Genomic DNA, 17,547 nt, shown 5'->3' with positions numbered 1-17,547 from the left:
AAACACGTTGTAATTTTTTTTAGTGTATATATATATATACATATATATATATATATATATATATATATATATACATACAGTATATAGGTACAGTACATATGTTAAAATATTCTTAAGATCAAAACATCTTTTATTAAACCACTTTGTCGGATTTAATGCATCTTAGCAGATTGCAGAGAAATGTTGAGTTTCTTCATTCAGTTCTAACTGTTTATTGCAAGCACCTTGTTACATAAAGGCACTTCAGTAAATGACAAACGAATAAGGAGCTGGATTTAGCCTCACACTCCACGAAGTGCTCTAACAAAATCCAAACTTAATGCTCAGTACACACCGTCGTATTGTGCCATTCAGCCTATTTAACGGCGAGTTTTCTCTGCCGTCACAGAGGATGCATTAAAGCGGACATAAGGCTGTGATATAGGTATAAAAGCCCATTTTTTAACAAATAGGTCCATATTAAGTCGTGTACATTCATACTCTTGTTTTCTTCACAGTAAAACTAGTAACTGACAAAGGAAATGGTTATAGTTTGCATAAATCTGACATTGTAATGTGTGCGCATGTGAAAAGTTTATTGTGAGCATGCATTAGTTTCTCATGCTCATGCGAAAGTCTGTGTATTTTTTTTTTGTTGCAAATGTCCTTTTAGGGGCTCCGTGCATACCCCCCGTCCAGTCCTGAACCACTGGGTCATCCTAGCGCTCTGAGAGTTTGACCTAAAACTATTCAAGAAATGCTACCTGTCTGAATGTGAATATAACTACTCATCCCAAGAGTTTTTAACAGGATAACACTGGCTACTTTATATGATCTCTCAATTACTGTCTAAGACCTCCCTTAAGATTTACTCCCCATTAAAGTTCTGAAGCGTGAACAAGAAAAAAAAAACACAAAATGGAGCCTGTAAATGTTATCCTGATAAAAAAAACCTCAGTCATAAAAAATGTTTTAAAATCAAACCAGAGCTGAGAAGCTTATGAGGTGACAGTTTGACTGGAGTGCTGACAGTCGCCTCTCTTTGATGTCATCATTCTTTCTGTGGTTGGCTGGGTTCAGCGTGGCTCTGCTTGGTATTCAGGGCACATTTGACGGGTAGGCTGGGGAGCGTTTAGCGTGTTTGCCCGGCAAGTCTCTGACAAATCAGCTGTTTAGGAGCTGTCAGTATGGTTGAGCAGCGAGGGGCCTGACATGGCCCAAGCAGATGGAGTCATGGACACAACAAGACACCAAATTCATATTCCATTCCAAAACACAGAGAGCTTCACGACAACCACAGAAGGAAAGTTGCAGTCTTAGAGATAGAAGGATGTTATACACACTGTATGGAAGTGTATGGAAGCTTTTACATTTATAACGAAACTTTTACATTTATATTTTTGTGCTATTACTTTTTTCAAGGTGTCAGACTTTTATGCCTGGTGGATGATGAAAAGGGCCAAAAAAAAGTGTTGCATTGCATGGTTGGAATTTTTGTGCAATCACCAAAGTATCAAATCTTTTTGATTCACTCAGAGCTGGAAAACAAAGCGACAGTTGAAAGAAAATTCAAGATCTTGTCAGAGGAGACGCAAGAGCAGGCCTAGTGCTGCACTGGTTTGAGCGAGGCTCATGAAAGGTCTGAATGGGTAATTACACAAGCTGCTGTGTCAAGATAAATGATGAGACTAGCAATGAGAGACTCAAAGATGCAGATTAGACAAGGTCAGTCCTTAATTTCATCCAGCAAGTGCAGATGATCAGGAGCACACACTTTCAAAGGGGTATACGTTTCCTCAACCGAGGCATTATTTGCATTTTCTAATCATTACTCTTCTCAGTGTAACTAGTGGCATATATTCAGGCCTGAAGAGAACACAACCATGTTACGCAGTTCAAAGTTAGCTTTCAGTTCAAGCATGATTACAGGATGGTCTCTTATGACTCTTGATCAAGAGACATCAAGCAACATGGTTTAATGAGAGAGAGAAGGTTTTTATATATTGTACACAGAATATAGTGCTCTTACTATTAAAGTATATACACAACCATTCAAAATATATTAAATTTCAAATACAGCAAAAATAGTAATACTGTGAAATATTATTACAATTGAAATATTTTTTAAGTGTAATTTATTCATGTGATGGCAAAGCTGAATTTTTAGCAGTCTTCAGTCTCGCACGATCCTTCAGAAATCATTCAGATATGCTGATTTGGTTCTGCTTAATATGTTTGTGGAAACTTTATTCATGAAACAGCTTTTATTTGAAAGAGATTTGTGTAAACATGATGCATCCTTGCAGAATAAAAGTATTAATTTCACTAATGTATAAAAATGAAAATACTATATGTGTATAGGGGGGGATTTCCCGCGAACCCGCTCCGACATCCCGATCTACACTCTTAAAACTAAAGGTCCTTCAAAAGGTTCTTCAAGCGATGCCATAGAAGAACCATTTTTGGTTCCACAAAGAACCATTCAGTCAAAGGTTCTTTAAAGAACCATCTCTTTCTTACCTTTTTATAATCTGAAGAACCTTCTTTCGCCACAAAGAACCTTTTGTGAAACAGAAAGGTTCTTCAGATGTTAAAGGTTCTTTATGGAACCATTTAGACAAAAAGGTTCTTCTATGGCATCGTGAAGCACCTTTATTTTTAAGAGTGTACATCAAATGATTCGCGATACGTGCTTTTGAAGTCCCGATCTGAATCAAATGATTTGTGATACACGAGCCGATTGAAGCGCTTCGAAACAGTGAATCATTTTGTGACGCAATGGTTTAACTGATTTAGAGTTTCAAAAAGCTCCGTTGTGTTCTTTGCTCGCTTTCTCTATATAATTTATTCGTTGTTTGAATGGAAATGAAATCATTACAATTAATAGGCCTAACATACAACGTTTTTATTAAACTGTGATCACGTTAAATACAGTTTCCATCGTATTAAAAACATTTTATAAAAAGTTTTCAAAAGCATCCCCCCCCTCAGTTTTTTTCACAAATCGCACCCTGTATATACATATATATATATATTAGGGCTGGGCAAGCTAACGCGTTATTATCGCGTTAATGCATTAATTGATTAACGCTGACAATTATTTTATCGCGCATTAACGCAGTATTTTATTATTATGAAAGTCCGTTGCTCATTGGCTCTGAATACACAGACAAACCATGGGTCACAGGAGGGGTGGGATGTTGATCAGTACTGGCTTGGGATGGATGTCATCACGCGTCTTAAAGGGGTCCTATTATGCTTTTTCACTTTTTTAATTTTAGTCAGTGTAGTGTGTAGTGTGTATGTTTGGGCATAAAAAAGATCTACAAAGTTACTAATCTCAAAGTCCACTCCAAAGGGAGACATTTCGTTTAAAAAAAAATCCCTTTTCAAGAACTACAACGAACGGCTCGTTTGGACTACAGCGTTGGTTTCCGGGCTTTGTGATGTCACAAAGGGGCCCATTCGAATATAATTTAAATAATTCCCGCCTACAGAAATTCAAATGGTTGGGGGGTGGGGAGGGGCGAGGTCGTGGTTGGAACGCTTGGTTGAGTGCATCAGACAAGACAACGACGAAAAAGAAGTGCTGCTGCAGAGCTAGTGCATCAGAGAAAACGAAGAAGAAGAGGAGTTGCTGTAGCGTCAAGTTTTCGGCATGTCTAAAGTCGGTCGCACGCCAGACAAGAAGTGCAGCACCGCGTCTAGATCAATTCTTATAACAAGTACAACACGACGTAGCTGGGCGCCGTGGACAGACGCCGAACGGCACCGCCGGTGTGCACACACTCATAGAAAATAATGTGTTTGAATTTTAAAGACGTAGCGCAACGCGACTCTGCGCTGCGCTTCTTGTCCAGTGTGCGACCACTTTTTTTCACCTCCGTGCCCAAACGTCTTTGTTTGGGCTTCCGAAAGCGGATGATGTCAGGAAACAGCGGTTGCAATTTATTTTTAATTCTGTTCCTGAGCATTATAACCCCAATTTGCTACTTTGTGCTGCGCATTTTACTGAGGACAGCTTCCACAACATGAGGGAGTACAGTGGCAGTTATTTCAAAAAGCTTTTGTTGAAAGACGGAGCAAGGGGCGTGGCAGTACTGAAACACTGTCTAAGCTGTTCGCCAATCACAACGCATGTTTACGATATCACGTGAATACAGCAGAGAAGCGCTCTCGCTTAGCACAGTGGGGTGCATCACTTTGTTAACTTTATGGTTTATTATTTTTGCCTGGTGGATGATGAAAAGGGCCAAAAAAAGTGTTTGTTTATTGTTTGGGATGCGTTAACACACGGCCCTCTCACAATATATTGCTTTACAGATCTATAATTTTTGTCGCTCAGAAATGTTCACGCAATCATGCTGCAACTGCACGTATCAGAAGTTCAGCGCTCCGACACTACATGCGCACCGCACCCGAGCCCAACTGAACCGCACTCTGGCCCACCTCTTCCAACCGAGCCAGGGACGGCTAAACAAACCGCGACCGAGCGTGGCATGGAGTGATCACATACTAGTCAAACGAACCGGGCTTTGGGGGTCAAATGCACTCAGGCACGGTTAAGATTGCCTAGTGTGATACACCCTTATTCTCCCAAATCCCGCACACACGAGTCTCTACCTACCCGCACTTGCCCATCAAGTGTTGTCCCGCGCCATACTCTGTTGCATTGGGTCCCGCGATAGTGCAGATCTCTACTCCGAAGGCGCCTGTTATAATGTTATGATAGAGGCTCTGGACTCTGAGCATAACTTGTTTTTCTGTAACAAACTATAAAATATTTTTTATAAAAACGTTAATGCCCTGGTAGTGGCAAAAAGCTTTGGTTTTATATTTAATTTGCTTACATTAATGTTATAAGTTGAGATTTACAAGAAATATTTTAACTGCTACTATGTAAAAGGAATACTGCTATAAAAAAGCAACTTATTTGTTTAAAGTGTTTGCAAACCAAATGTTATTGCACTTTTGTTCATATAGCAGTACTTTTAAATGAAAAAAGTGCGCAATACACTACTTTTGAATTCATTATTGAATTTTGTGCATAATGCGATTAATCGCAGAAAATCATGTGATTAATCGCGATTAAAACATTTTTATCGTTGCCCAGCACTAACGTGTGTGTGTGTGTGTGTGTGTGTGTGTGTGTGTGTGTGTGTGTGTGTGTGTGTGTAAAAATCATTGTTCCCCTTTTTTTAATGAAAAGTTCAAGTTAGCTTATTTGAAACCATTATTGATCATTTTTGTGAATATTTTCATTTAATTATATAAAAACCACAAACACACAAAGGATTTAGGGTCCTATTTTAAATGGGTCATATGACGTTGCCAAAAAGAACATTATGTTGTGCATTTGGTGTAATGCAATGTGTTTATGCAGTTTAAGGTTAAAAAAACACATTATTTTCCACATAATGTACATTATTGTTGTTATTCTATGCCCCGCCTTTCTGAACCGCATTGATTTTTACAAAGCTCATCGTTCTGAAAAGCGAGGTGTACGCTGATTGGCCAGCTATCCAGTGCGTTGTAATTGGCTGAATCCCTCAAGTGTGTGACGGAAATGTTACGCCCCTTACCATACTGTGATGCCGTGTCCCGGCGCGATGAGACAAAACCAATAAAACCCATTATAAACGAGGCATTTGTTGCATCCAGTGGGGACATAATTAGGGATTATAATGACTTATACTGTCTTTTGACGCGTTGCGTATCACACCGCGTAAACATAAAACCATGTCTGCATTTGTGATCGGAGAAACGACAAACAACAAGCGCTACCCTACACTGCTCAAAACTCGCGTTTGAATCATCAGTGGCAAATTCTTTAAATATAAAAAACGTACTTACAGGCTATGAGTCAGAAGCGCCAGACTGTCCTTGCAAAGTTGGAACTGCCCCACTTTATAGAAATAGCCTTTGTGCACAGACACATTGTAGTCTACTCTCCCGGGATCAGGAAACAGTCCTCCATAAAATGCGCTGCACACATCTGAATATTTGGGTTGAACTGTTCTGGAACAGTGTTGTAAATACAACTTAACCACTGATTTCTAGTTGTGTCTTCTTTTGGAAGGCCAAACAAAGTAGTTTCGTTTTCACAACGAAACACACAGCGTCTCCACGACATAGTGGCGGCCGCAACAACAATACTACAGCGAGAATAAAAGTTACGCCTTCTTTCTTTGCGTAAATATTTGGGCGGTGTTATGCAAATCTTCCCACACAGTGATGCAAACATGTGGGGGCATGTTTAAACGAGGCGTTTTAGGAGGGTGTGGACAAGTCTTAACTTTTATAAAGAATATCTCTTTGGGTTTGAGACTTTAGTCTTTGCAACTTTAGGGATCTTATCTATGCACTGACAGCTTGTAACACTCCAAAGAGAAAGGAAAATTTGAAATTGCATCATATGACCCCTTTAACGATCTAAGCACATGGTCTAAAGCGCATGGCGCAGGTGCACTTAGGGCGTGTCCAAATCCACTTTTGCTAGTATAACAACGGGAAAAACAGTCGGCGTGGCCGGCGCATGGTCTAAAAGGGTTGTCCCTATTCTCTTAATGAGTAATGGGTGTGTTTTGGGCATAACGTGCAATAAACCAATCACAGTCTCATCTCCCATTCCCTTCAAGAGACAGTTGCGCTCGCGCCATGGCAGATTTGCTATTTACATGGCGGAATTTGCAAGCACAAAGACAGAACGCGTCTCCAGAGATGAAACGTAGCTGATCGTGTGCGAGCAAATAGGTAGCCTAATTCTGATACATGCAATGACTATCCATTATGACATGTAGGCATTTTTATATTTATGTAGCCTACACAATAATAATCTTTTATATTGCAATCCTTTAATTTTTTATATTTGGCATGTTTGTGTGCTGCTGTGCGTCCATGTGTGTGTAATAAGCAGAGTGTACGCGTGCTGTGGACCCGCCTATACTAACAATCTCTTTAAATAACAAAAAAACTACTGCGTTGACTACTAACATTGACTTTAGACCAGGTTTTTGTTGGTCAATGGCGCAGTCTATTTCAGTTGCCTCAAAATAGCTACGTGCCAGCAATGCACCTGAACACACCTCGTTCTCAGACCAGCACGCCCATGGGTGCAAAAATGTGCGCAAATGCATTTGCTATTTAAACAACGTTGTGCAGGACGTGAAAATGACAACTGCGTCGGGCTGAAACTAGCAAAAAAACACCTGCGTCACGTCTGGCACCGCATTGTGCCATGTGTATGATAGGGCCCTTAGACAAAAATATATTTGTGGCCACAAATTATTCATTCCCTCGTTTTGCAAATCATGACCTTGTTGTACTCATTCGTTCCATCGTTTTAAAGGTGCCATAGAATGCATTGATACAATATTTTATATTGTTCTCTGATATCTACATAGAAGGTATGTGGCTTAGGTAAGGGCAAAAAATCTCCAGAAACGGTTTCGCATGTCCATTTACAACCCTAGGATTTGTCTCTAGAATGAAATGGTCTGTTGTTACCTTATTTGGAAGGGTCATGAATAATAATGTTGAGCTCTGCTCTGATTGGCTGTTTCACAGTGCGGCTCATTTCAGTGGCTCACACAGCAGGAAGGAAACACAGGTAAAATATATATTTCAATACTTTGTCTCGCAGTTATATCGTTGGGTAATTATACGGTCTATAAAATGCGGACATTAGGGTGCCGCTATTAATATGCGGGGCATTGAAACTGCTTTTCGAATGCACGATCGCGTTTTACTTTCACTTTCGAGATTTGCGATCGCACATGCTCTGTGTAAACTACAGCGGCAGTAATTACCACACATTTTACAAGATCAGATGCTTGTCAGTGGTGCTCAGGATCTGTAAATCATTCGCCATCGTCCTCAGTCATCTCTCCTTACTCTGTTTATGTGGTAAGTGAAATCTTATGTACTGTAATGTAACAGGCTACTGCTAGCAAGCAGCTAACCATGTCCCTTTAGTGCTTCGCGTTATTTTATTAGAAAGCATTATTTGCTTTCCGTGCCTTTCTGAATACAGACACCAACCCATCCCTGCACTTCACATCCCCTGCACAGCCTGGAACATAACATTTATTTCCATGATCTGCCATTTTCGCTGTTGTCCTCGCTTGTTTCTTCACAATACCTGCAGAACTTCTGATGATTTGGCTGTGCAGGTTCGGCTGGCAGCTGGCCTAGAACATGGGCAGGTATATGCAAATGTTGGGGGCGGACATATTAGTGATCCCAACTGTAACGTCACAGTCGGTGTTATGTTCTGATTTGCCTATTTTTCAGTGGTCTTTTGCATGCACGAGATTTACATAAGGAGGAGGAAACAATGGTGTTTGAGGCTCACGGTATGTCATTTCCATGTACAGAACTGTTATTATTAAACTATGCCAAGGTAAATACAGTTTTCCATTCTATGGCACCTTTAACTAAATCAAAACGTGGTAACAAATTAGTATGATCACGATTTGCTAAATTGAGGAAATTAATTAGTACAACGTGGCCATGATTTGCTCAAATAAGTGAATAAATTAATAAGCAGTGGGAACAAATTTCTACTAAACTAAAACGAGAGACTAAATTCCTAATTCGTGGGAACAAATATATATTTAATGTGCAGGCTTTGTATTTTTAAGAAGGAGCCACTCAATAAATCTGAAGTACCCTGTTAACCTTTGATTTATCCACACAAGTGGATCCACAGAGAATCATTCTACAGGCCCTTTTAGAGTACCTCAAAGATTCGGCTTAAAGCTCAGGACTGCGGAAGATCAGATATAATATGTTCATACGTGTGCAATGGCGCATATCGCAAGAAAAAAGAACGGAGCCCCTTTTTAACCAACCGCCACCGAGCTCCAGCAAAACAATAACAGAATTAACGATAACATGACAGCTAATTTCAACGGGTCAATGATTACCAACAAAAGCCCTGTCGCCATCAAAACCCTCCACACTTTAAAAGCCTGCTCTCGACGCACCCTTTTCTCCCTGCTTTCTTGTTCTAACTGAGCCCTGAGGGTTTCCACACTCCAGTTGCATTTGCATGTCAAAGTTTCAGCTAAAACTTCAGCGGAAGGCAGTTAGCAGCTCTCGACTCTGGAAAAAAAAAGAGAACAGAGAGACTCCTTCTGCCCCGTGTATGTGCGCAGCTTCTACACAGCACATAAATGAAACCCGCTTCCCTGGGAGGTCAGGAAATTATCACGGATCAGATCGAGTTACTCGAGGACAGATGCAGACACATCTCCTAATTGACAATTGCTCAGCTGTTTTCCACTCCTTGGTGGCATGTTAAGAGCAAGATGGCAAAACGTGGCGCGGTGTTAAAAATAACTCCTTTTTTAAGTCTAGACCAACAACCGACTGCTGGTAGTGCAAAACTAATGTGCTCAGAGCAGGTACAAAGCGTGCTGTCTTCACGCCAGCCCTGGGGTTGATTGACTCTTTTGATTGGCCGTCCTTGAGGTGGGACGAAGGCTGGCAGTGCCTGTCTGGGTCCTGGTAAAACAGGTCTGTCTTTCATGCTCTAAAAAGTCTACCTTTGAAGGGCCACGCGGGGGCCAGTGGCTCTGCCTGGCACGCTCTCAAAAATCACAGGCAGCGGGAGGAAGCAGTACCACAAGCCAATTACCTGCCCCTGGGTGAACAGAGGGGGGAAAAAGAGCAAAATGAAAAGATAGGTGGGGAATCAGAGTGCTGTCAGAGTGGACTATCCTCATTAGTGCATACAGTGCTGCCCCGCTGATGATGCTGATGGGCACTGGGGCAGAGGTCAGAACCACATGACATAGCAATCTTGCCTTTATACTCACTGCACAGCAGCCTTGTAGATGAAAAGCTAGGAAAAGTGTCCACACCTCCAAAGTGGCAAAATCAATGGTGATAGAATTGAAGTTGGCCAGCAAAACTCCATATATCAGTACAGCACAGGGTCAAAAACAGGTGCTTTGGGCAAAAAAATGCCACTAAAATGAACTAAACTACTCCCCAGATTCAAGAACAGAGGGCAAAAAATGCCCCTGCACAATTAAAGTGGTTAAAAGGAAAGTGTCAGTTGCATTTACATAACATTTAGATCTGCTCATGTTGCATCAGATTTCTTTGTACACGTTTTAGCAGCGTTGAGTATTATAACCACTCCTTTTGCAGGGTAGACAGCTTCAGTTATTATGATGGCATTTTTTGCAATTCACACTAGAATGAAGTCATGGACTGTTTTAATCCAAGTTTGAATAACCATTCTGTTTTAAACAATAACCAATGTCAACCAATGTGTAAAAAGAAAAACTATTTCATGAAATGCTTCTTAGCTTGTTGTGTTTGCGTAGCAAGAATGTGATGTGCCACTCCATGTTTTATGTCTACTATTAATCAACATTAATAATAAATATTACAATATCAAAAGAAATAAACAATAATTTTTGTTGCAGCCCTACCTTGTAATGAGTTACTCTTTTTTTATTAATACACTTTATGTAGGCTATTTACATCATGCAACTGTTGGGTAAATACAAACCCGATTCCAAAAAAGTTGGGACACTGTACAAATTGTGAATAAAAACAGAATGCAATGATGTGGAAGTTTCAAATTTCAATATTTATGTATGCCATCTTTGAGCAGCATTAATCATAAATGCCATGTCAGATGCAGCTTCTGTTCCACCTTTGCTGTGTAAAGATGGCTTCTGTTGATGCTGATAAACTTTTATTGCTCTGTATTTTGTAGTACTTCTAATTGATTGAAATAATTTGTTAAATATTTGTCTACACAGGTACATTTAATAAAGTAATTTCCCTTACAAAGTTTAAAAAAAACCCTGGAAATCAATTCTAGGGGGGAAATATTGCCCCTTAATGAAAAAGTTGATTTCTAACCCTGGTACAGAGTGATCTTGTTGTGAGGTTCAGTCAGATCAGTCAGTAAGAAAACAGAGAACGCTCTGTCCTGGGAGTGCTGAAAAAGTAGCTGAAAATACCGTATTGGCCCGAATATAAGACGACCCCCCTTTTTCCAGATGTACCTTTTGGAAAAAGGCTTTTTAAAAACCAAATCGTGTTTTTTCTCAGTAAAACACATTTTGTCTTCAATTATTTTCATATTGCATATTTGTCCTATTTTAATTTTTGTTTTGAAAGTATGGTAAAAACTGTTAAAATGTACCAACAATCCGAGAAAGTTGCTCATTATAACGAGATACTAAGTCATTATTTCGAGAAAGTTTCTCATTATTACGAGAAACTAAGTCATTATTATGAGAAAATAAGTCATTATTACGAGATACTAAGTCATAATTTTGAGAAAGTTTCTCATTATTATGACTTACAGAATTATATTTTTTTTATTCAGTGGCGGAAACAGGCTTCCATACAATACAGTAGTTGATTACAGCATTGCAACTTCTCAAAATCTTCTGCAAGTTTCAAAACATCACTTTGCAGTCTTTTTATTGCAAAACTACCTCTGTGAAATACTGCACAAAAATTGTGAGGGCTGAAACAGGGGCTAGTGATGTCATGCATGCTGGTTAGTAGCAGGTGGTGATGGTGGCTCTTATGGAAAGGGTTTTTTGGGAGGGCTCTGGCTCTCTTTTCAGTAGCATTCTCTTCATTTTGTCTTTTTGTGCTCTGCTGAGATGTTTTCTTCTCATATTTTTGGATTACTGTCATTTAAAAAGTTGAAATGTTATGGTCTAAAACTTTGCCATTGCCAATGTTTTCTGCCGGCTGTGCACAGAATCAACCATCTACTTTCAAGTGTGTGATATATTGTTTCCCACAACTGTGATTCTTTGACAATACATTCATGTCAGATTAAAAGTTTGTAGATGCACCTTGCCATGCTGCTTTGGATGCAGTTGTCTTTGCAGTACAGGGTTGTGCCAAATTCAGAATTTAAAGGTGGGGTAAGCGATTTTTCAAAAACGCTTCAGAAAACTGATTCGGGATGAATAGCAAAACATACTTGTAGCCAATCAGCAGTAAGGGGCTTGTCTACTCATGATGTGGAGGAGAGCGCGTTCAGTCCAAGCCGAGCGACAGAAAGATAGAGATGGCGGATAAAAAACAAAAGAGGGAAAGGCCTGCGATCGGTAGCCGTGGTTGCTTTGTTTCTTCTCGATAGGTGAGAGTAACACTGTGTCTGCGCCACAACAGCTAAAGTCTGTCTAGTACACTGGACGCGACAAAGCGACCGTTGAAAGTCATTTGAAATTTGTGTCAGTATGTCATAAATAGAACGCAGCAGCAGTTTTCTGTGTAGACATGGTGTAACATTGGTTTTTGCTTTGTTTTACAGAACTAATCGTTGCCTGGGTTGCGTACGTATGTCGAGACCCTTTTGGGTTAGGGGCGTGTTTGTTTTTGTGATTTCAAATGTCAACATTGGCTACCAGAAATCGCTTACCCCACCTTTAAGAAATGGATTCACAAGTGTGAATCTGGATTAAAACTTTCACACAAGAAACTTCTATTGAATTTCAATCCTTTTTAACTCTACTGATTAATTTTCAACTGCGACTGTTTTCTCTTTTGTCACCTCAATTCAAATTCAACTAAAATTCAGGAATTCTCAATTGAATTCTTAAAGATGCAACGCCCTGTTGATGTAAGTAAATAAATAAATATATGATAAAGATAAATACACAATTTAAATAAATAAAAATTATTAAATGAATGATAATATAAAATAAAAAAATTAATAATTAAGGTGTGAATATTTGTTTAGTTAAATAGTTGATCTACTAATCTGCCTACTAATCCTGTATTTTCAGGCGAGTCGAGCAATACAAGGACAAGGAAAAAAGAGAACCTGCCATTATAGAGAAAATCTGCAGTACATACCTTGTTGCCGATGGCTTTTTTAGGTGGGAAATTGAACGTGTTGACTTGTGGGAATTGCGGCCGCAGGTAATTGTGCAGCACCCTGAACTCAGTGTAGCGCCGATACACATTCCACTCATGGTCCAGGATTCTAATGTACACCTGAAAAAAATAAAATGCATAAAATGTCACAGGTTACGGTGATGAGTATCTGATGTGTCATTTGGCTCTTATTAAGTCTCATTATTATTTCCATCTGTTATAAACCAGGTCTCCCGTGGTGCCATAGCCAGATAGAAACAAAGGACTGTATCTAGAAGTGCACTGCAGGGACGACAACAACACAAGGAAGAGGAGGGAGCTAGGAGGAGAGGGATGCTATTTTCACGCCTCACTTTCAGGACAGAGGAGCCTGGCTCGAATTACCCAAGCAAGACCCGCTTTGATCACAGCAAAGCGGCATGCTTAAGTCTCTTGAACAGACAGCAGCAAGTCCACTGGGGATGCAGAGCAGAGAGTGTGTACGTCTGGCTTTAGTAACAGGATCTCATGAGAGGTTAGACTCTGACAGCACGTTTGCACCTGCGAGGCCATGCTGACAGTGTCAAACTCAGGCTGTTCACAGACTACTGGTGTCACAGTGTCAGTGCAATCACTACCAGAAAAAAATCACGCATGCAAACCAGACACCAAAACAACTCAAATTGCCTTAAAAAAGTTCTGCATTCCCATTGCAAATTTCCACAATGTAACTCTTAAATTGTCTTGTTCATGCAACAGCTTGCAGACAGTAACCATAATAACAGTGACGTATACTGTCATTGGGGATGGTAATTTTTTGTTTTTAATATTGCAGTCAAATGATTAATCGCGATTAATCGCATACAAAATAAAAGTACAATAATATACGTGTGTGTTCTGTGTATATTTACTATGTATATATAAATACACACACATACAGTATATATTTTGAAATTATTTGCATGTACTTATGTCTATATTAATATTCATATAATTTATTTATATTTTATTTATTTATTTAGTCATTTAGCAGACGCTTTTATCCAAAGCGACTTACAAATGAGGACAACAGAAGCAATTCAAACAATTCAAAATATTAAAGAACAAAAGGTATAAGAGTATAATATAATTTATTATCATTTATAATTTATATTATAAATAAATATATTTAATATATAAACTTAAATATTTTCTGAAATATTTACATGCATGTGTGTGTATTTATATTAATGCTGTCAAACGATTAATCGCATCCAAAATAAAAGTTTTTGTTTACATAATATATGTATGTGTACTGCGTATATTTATAATGTATAAATAAATACACACACATACAGTATATATTTTGAAAATATTTACATATATATACACATCTATATTCTTATGTTTTATATTATATATAAATATATTTAATATATAAACAACATATTTTTCTTAAATGTATACATGCATGTGTTTGTATTTATATATACATAATAAATATACACAGTATACACACATATATTATGTAAACAAAAACTTTTATTTTGGATGCAATTAATCGCGATTAATCATTTGACAGTACTAGTTTTTAATATTGTCAGTCTATTATGCTCACCGAGGCTGCATTTATTTAATCATAAATACAGTAAAAAAAACAGTAATATCATGAAATATTACTGCAATTTAAATTAACTGTTTTCTATTTAAATATATTATAAAATATCATTTATTCCTGTGATATCAAAGCAGATTTTTCAGCATCCATTACTACAATCTTCAATGTCACATGATCATTCAGTAATTATTCTAATATGCTAATTTGGTACTCAAGAAAACAGTTGTGCTGCTTTGATTAATAGAAAGTTCAAAAGAACAACATTTATTTGAAATCATTTTAACATTATAAATGCCTTCACTGTTGCTTTTGATCAATTTAATGTTTCCTTGCTGAATAAAACTATGAATTTGTTTTAAAAAGAGTCTTTTAAATGGCAGTGTATATTAGGGCTGCCAGTTGATTAAAAGTTTTGATTTAATTAATTACATGATGTGTCAATTAATTGCAAATTAAATTTGGCTGTAAAATTACCCACAAAAGATCAGATTTTGCGTTAAATGAGAAATTATCAAGTAGACATTTCAAATAGTAGCTTTAGAAAGAAATATTTGATTTGATTCAACGTAATTTATTACACATAAACATTTAGACTACAACAGCCTAACATAAACTATGGAACATAAAAGAAGAGAGAACGTGAGAAACATCTCAGAATTTTTTGTTCATACAAGGAAAGTTATTGGTAACCAAATCAGCTTTGCTACCAACAGTCTTCAAAATAACTTATTTTATGTTGTGCAAAAGAAAGTCATACAGGTTTGAATTGACATGAGGGTGAGTAAATGATGACAGAATTAAAATTTTTGGGTGAACTATCCCTTTAATGTTTTATTATTATTATCATTATTATTAAAATAATACTCTAAATAAAAAACTAAAACAGTCAGCAGGTGACATCTTTCATTCATTCGATTGGTTCAAACGGCTGATTCATTCAGGAATTCAGTAAGCGGCTCACTTTATGAATGGGCCTTTGAATCATTAATTCACCCGATTTGTTCAAAACGTGGATTCATTCAGAAACTAAACACCGCTGTTGCTCGGAGACGCACAACAGTTCTGCTGTGTCTTATTAGATAATATTTTCATTGGCAAAATTGAGCAAAAAACAGACAATATTGTGTTTAAAATTTAACACAATATTAACTTCTTATTTACTGAACTGTTGTATAAAATCACATTTAAACTCATGATAATCGGGTCAAAAACAGCACTCGTATCATATTGCTTTCGCTGCTCGTGTGATATCGCTTATCATATGATATAAATATGAGACAAAAACTCATACAGGGACATTTTTTGCCCCAATATCTTGAACTTTAGGGCATAACTGCATTTATGGAATTGCTGCCCTGGATCATATTTGTCAACAGTTAACTGTATGAGATGTAAGATGACGTACAGATCTGGGGGCGGGGCCAGTGCGTTAAAATATTTTAATTGAGTTATTTTTTCATAACTAATTAAGTTAACGCGTTAAACTGACAGTCCTAATATATATATCAAAGAAAGTGACTTCTAAAACACCACATTGTCTTATCACAATTGACCATTCACAGGGAGTTTGATTGACAGGCGATCTGACCAATGATAGCGCAGAATCTGCCATTTTTGTCTGTCAAACAAACCAGACAAGAGAGTAGATTAACGTTAGGTGGACTTGAACTTGAAAAATGATTCAGTCATGTTTATTTCGTGTTTTAAGTAAATATGAGAAGATGATCGGTTCATGTGCCGCTTGAACTGAGGCACTACACCTGTCACGACGCACTACAGAGCCACAAAACGGCATTTGTTGTTTGAATTTCTTAAAAGATTACCACATTTTAAAGCTGAGACATTGTTTCACACCAAAAGTAACCTGCTCCGTCTTGTCTGTCTGGCATGTCGTCAGATTTCTCTTTGCTCCGCAATGTATTTTTCACTGCGCAAGAACATGAGAGTGTTACGAACACTCATTACGAACAGTAACGAAGGGGGCGGGTCTTTGCATGTCATGATGCTAATTAATAAACCTTTTCATATTAACAACAAATGAGATTTAATTTGTCACGCATTATGAATTTTGAATTGTTTGCATTTGGGTCATGCCAAGACCACACATAATCAAACATCTCTTGTGATCCATGATCCAGAACAATAACAAAAGGGTACCCACACTTTCCCATAGTGCACTGGGAGAACAGACATGTAAAAAGTGGAATGACTGTAAAAATCACATTAGAAGGACTTGGGTGGTGAAGATGAGAGTGAGCAGAATAACAAATAAGGCTTAGTCACAAGCAGCAGGCCATTACAGTTTCACTCATAGCCATTATCTTTAATAGCCCGTGCTCCATTTGAGTTCAGTCTGGTTTGGTGCATTCATGAATATAGGATGTTGATGCTTTATAAAGTTTAATTTAATTCTCTTTACAAATTAGCTCGGTAGCAACTGCTTTATGCAAATCTTATTTATGATTAAACCTTGAAATTCTCTAAACATATTAATCAGATGGATATTTCAAAGAAACTGCCACAATCATATTAAGACACACAGAATGATGAACATACACACACACACACACACACACACAAGAGAGAGGTTTTATGGCCTTAACTAAAGGAAATCAAAATGACAAACTGACGGTGTATTAAAGCTATCATAATCCCATAGAGGCGGTCTTATTAGCATACATATTTATGGTAACAAATCATCCTCTAAAGAGCAATCACTTCCCCCTCAATAATCGTAAATTAATACCATGAAAAGGTGTTTGAGGAAATCCAGCTCTCACTTAAAACTCTTTCTTGACAAAAATAAAACCTCAAAATGAATTAAAATGAAAGCTTATGGCAACATGCCAAGAAATTCTGGAATTAGCCCAGTCAAACAAAACAACATTCTCAAAAAAAGGAACAAGTGTTGACATTTTTTAAATCAAATTTCACCTGCAGTTCACTCTCACTAGTTATTAACCATTAAACATCACAGCCTAGATTTTAATGTGTTTTAAAGGGGTCCTGTTATGCTCAAAGCATTATATATAATATATATAATGCATTATATACAAAGTCTTGATTTTTTGGAGGGGGGGGGGGGGGGGGGGAGAAGGACAAGAGCGCATTACAGTTTTTTA

General features: G+C 37.9%; 1 protein-coding gene across 1 annotated transcript in view; it reads right to left on the bottom strand.

The window, feature by feature from the left end:
• snx29 (sorting nexin 29) overlaps positions 1-17,547 on the bottom strand; it is a 227,934-nt gene that overhangs the window by 75,957 nt on the left and 134,430 nt on the right. Inside the window, exon 19 of the mRNA XM_016270687.1 lies at positions 12,829-12,969. Coding sequence (XP_016126173.1) covers positions 12,829-12,969 — 141 coding nt within the window. The remainder of the gene's footprint in view (positions 1-12,828; positions 12,970-17,547) is intronic.

The sequence above is a fragment of the Sinocyclocheilus grahami genome, unplaced genomic scaffold (genome assembly GCF_001515645.1).
Source record: "Sinocyclocheilus grahami isolate Dianchi unplaced genomic scaffold, SAMN03320097.WGS_v1.1 scaffold57.1, whole genome shotgun sequence".
Taxonomy (NCBI): Eukaryota; Metazoa; Chordata; class Actinopteri; order Cypriniformes; family Cyprinidae; genus Sinocyclocheilus; species Sinocyclocheilus grahami.
This window is presented reverse-complemented; position numbering and strand designations above follow the sequence as displayed.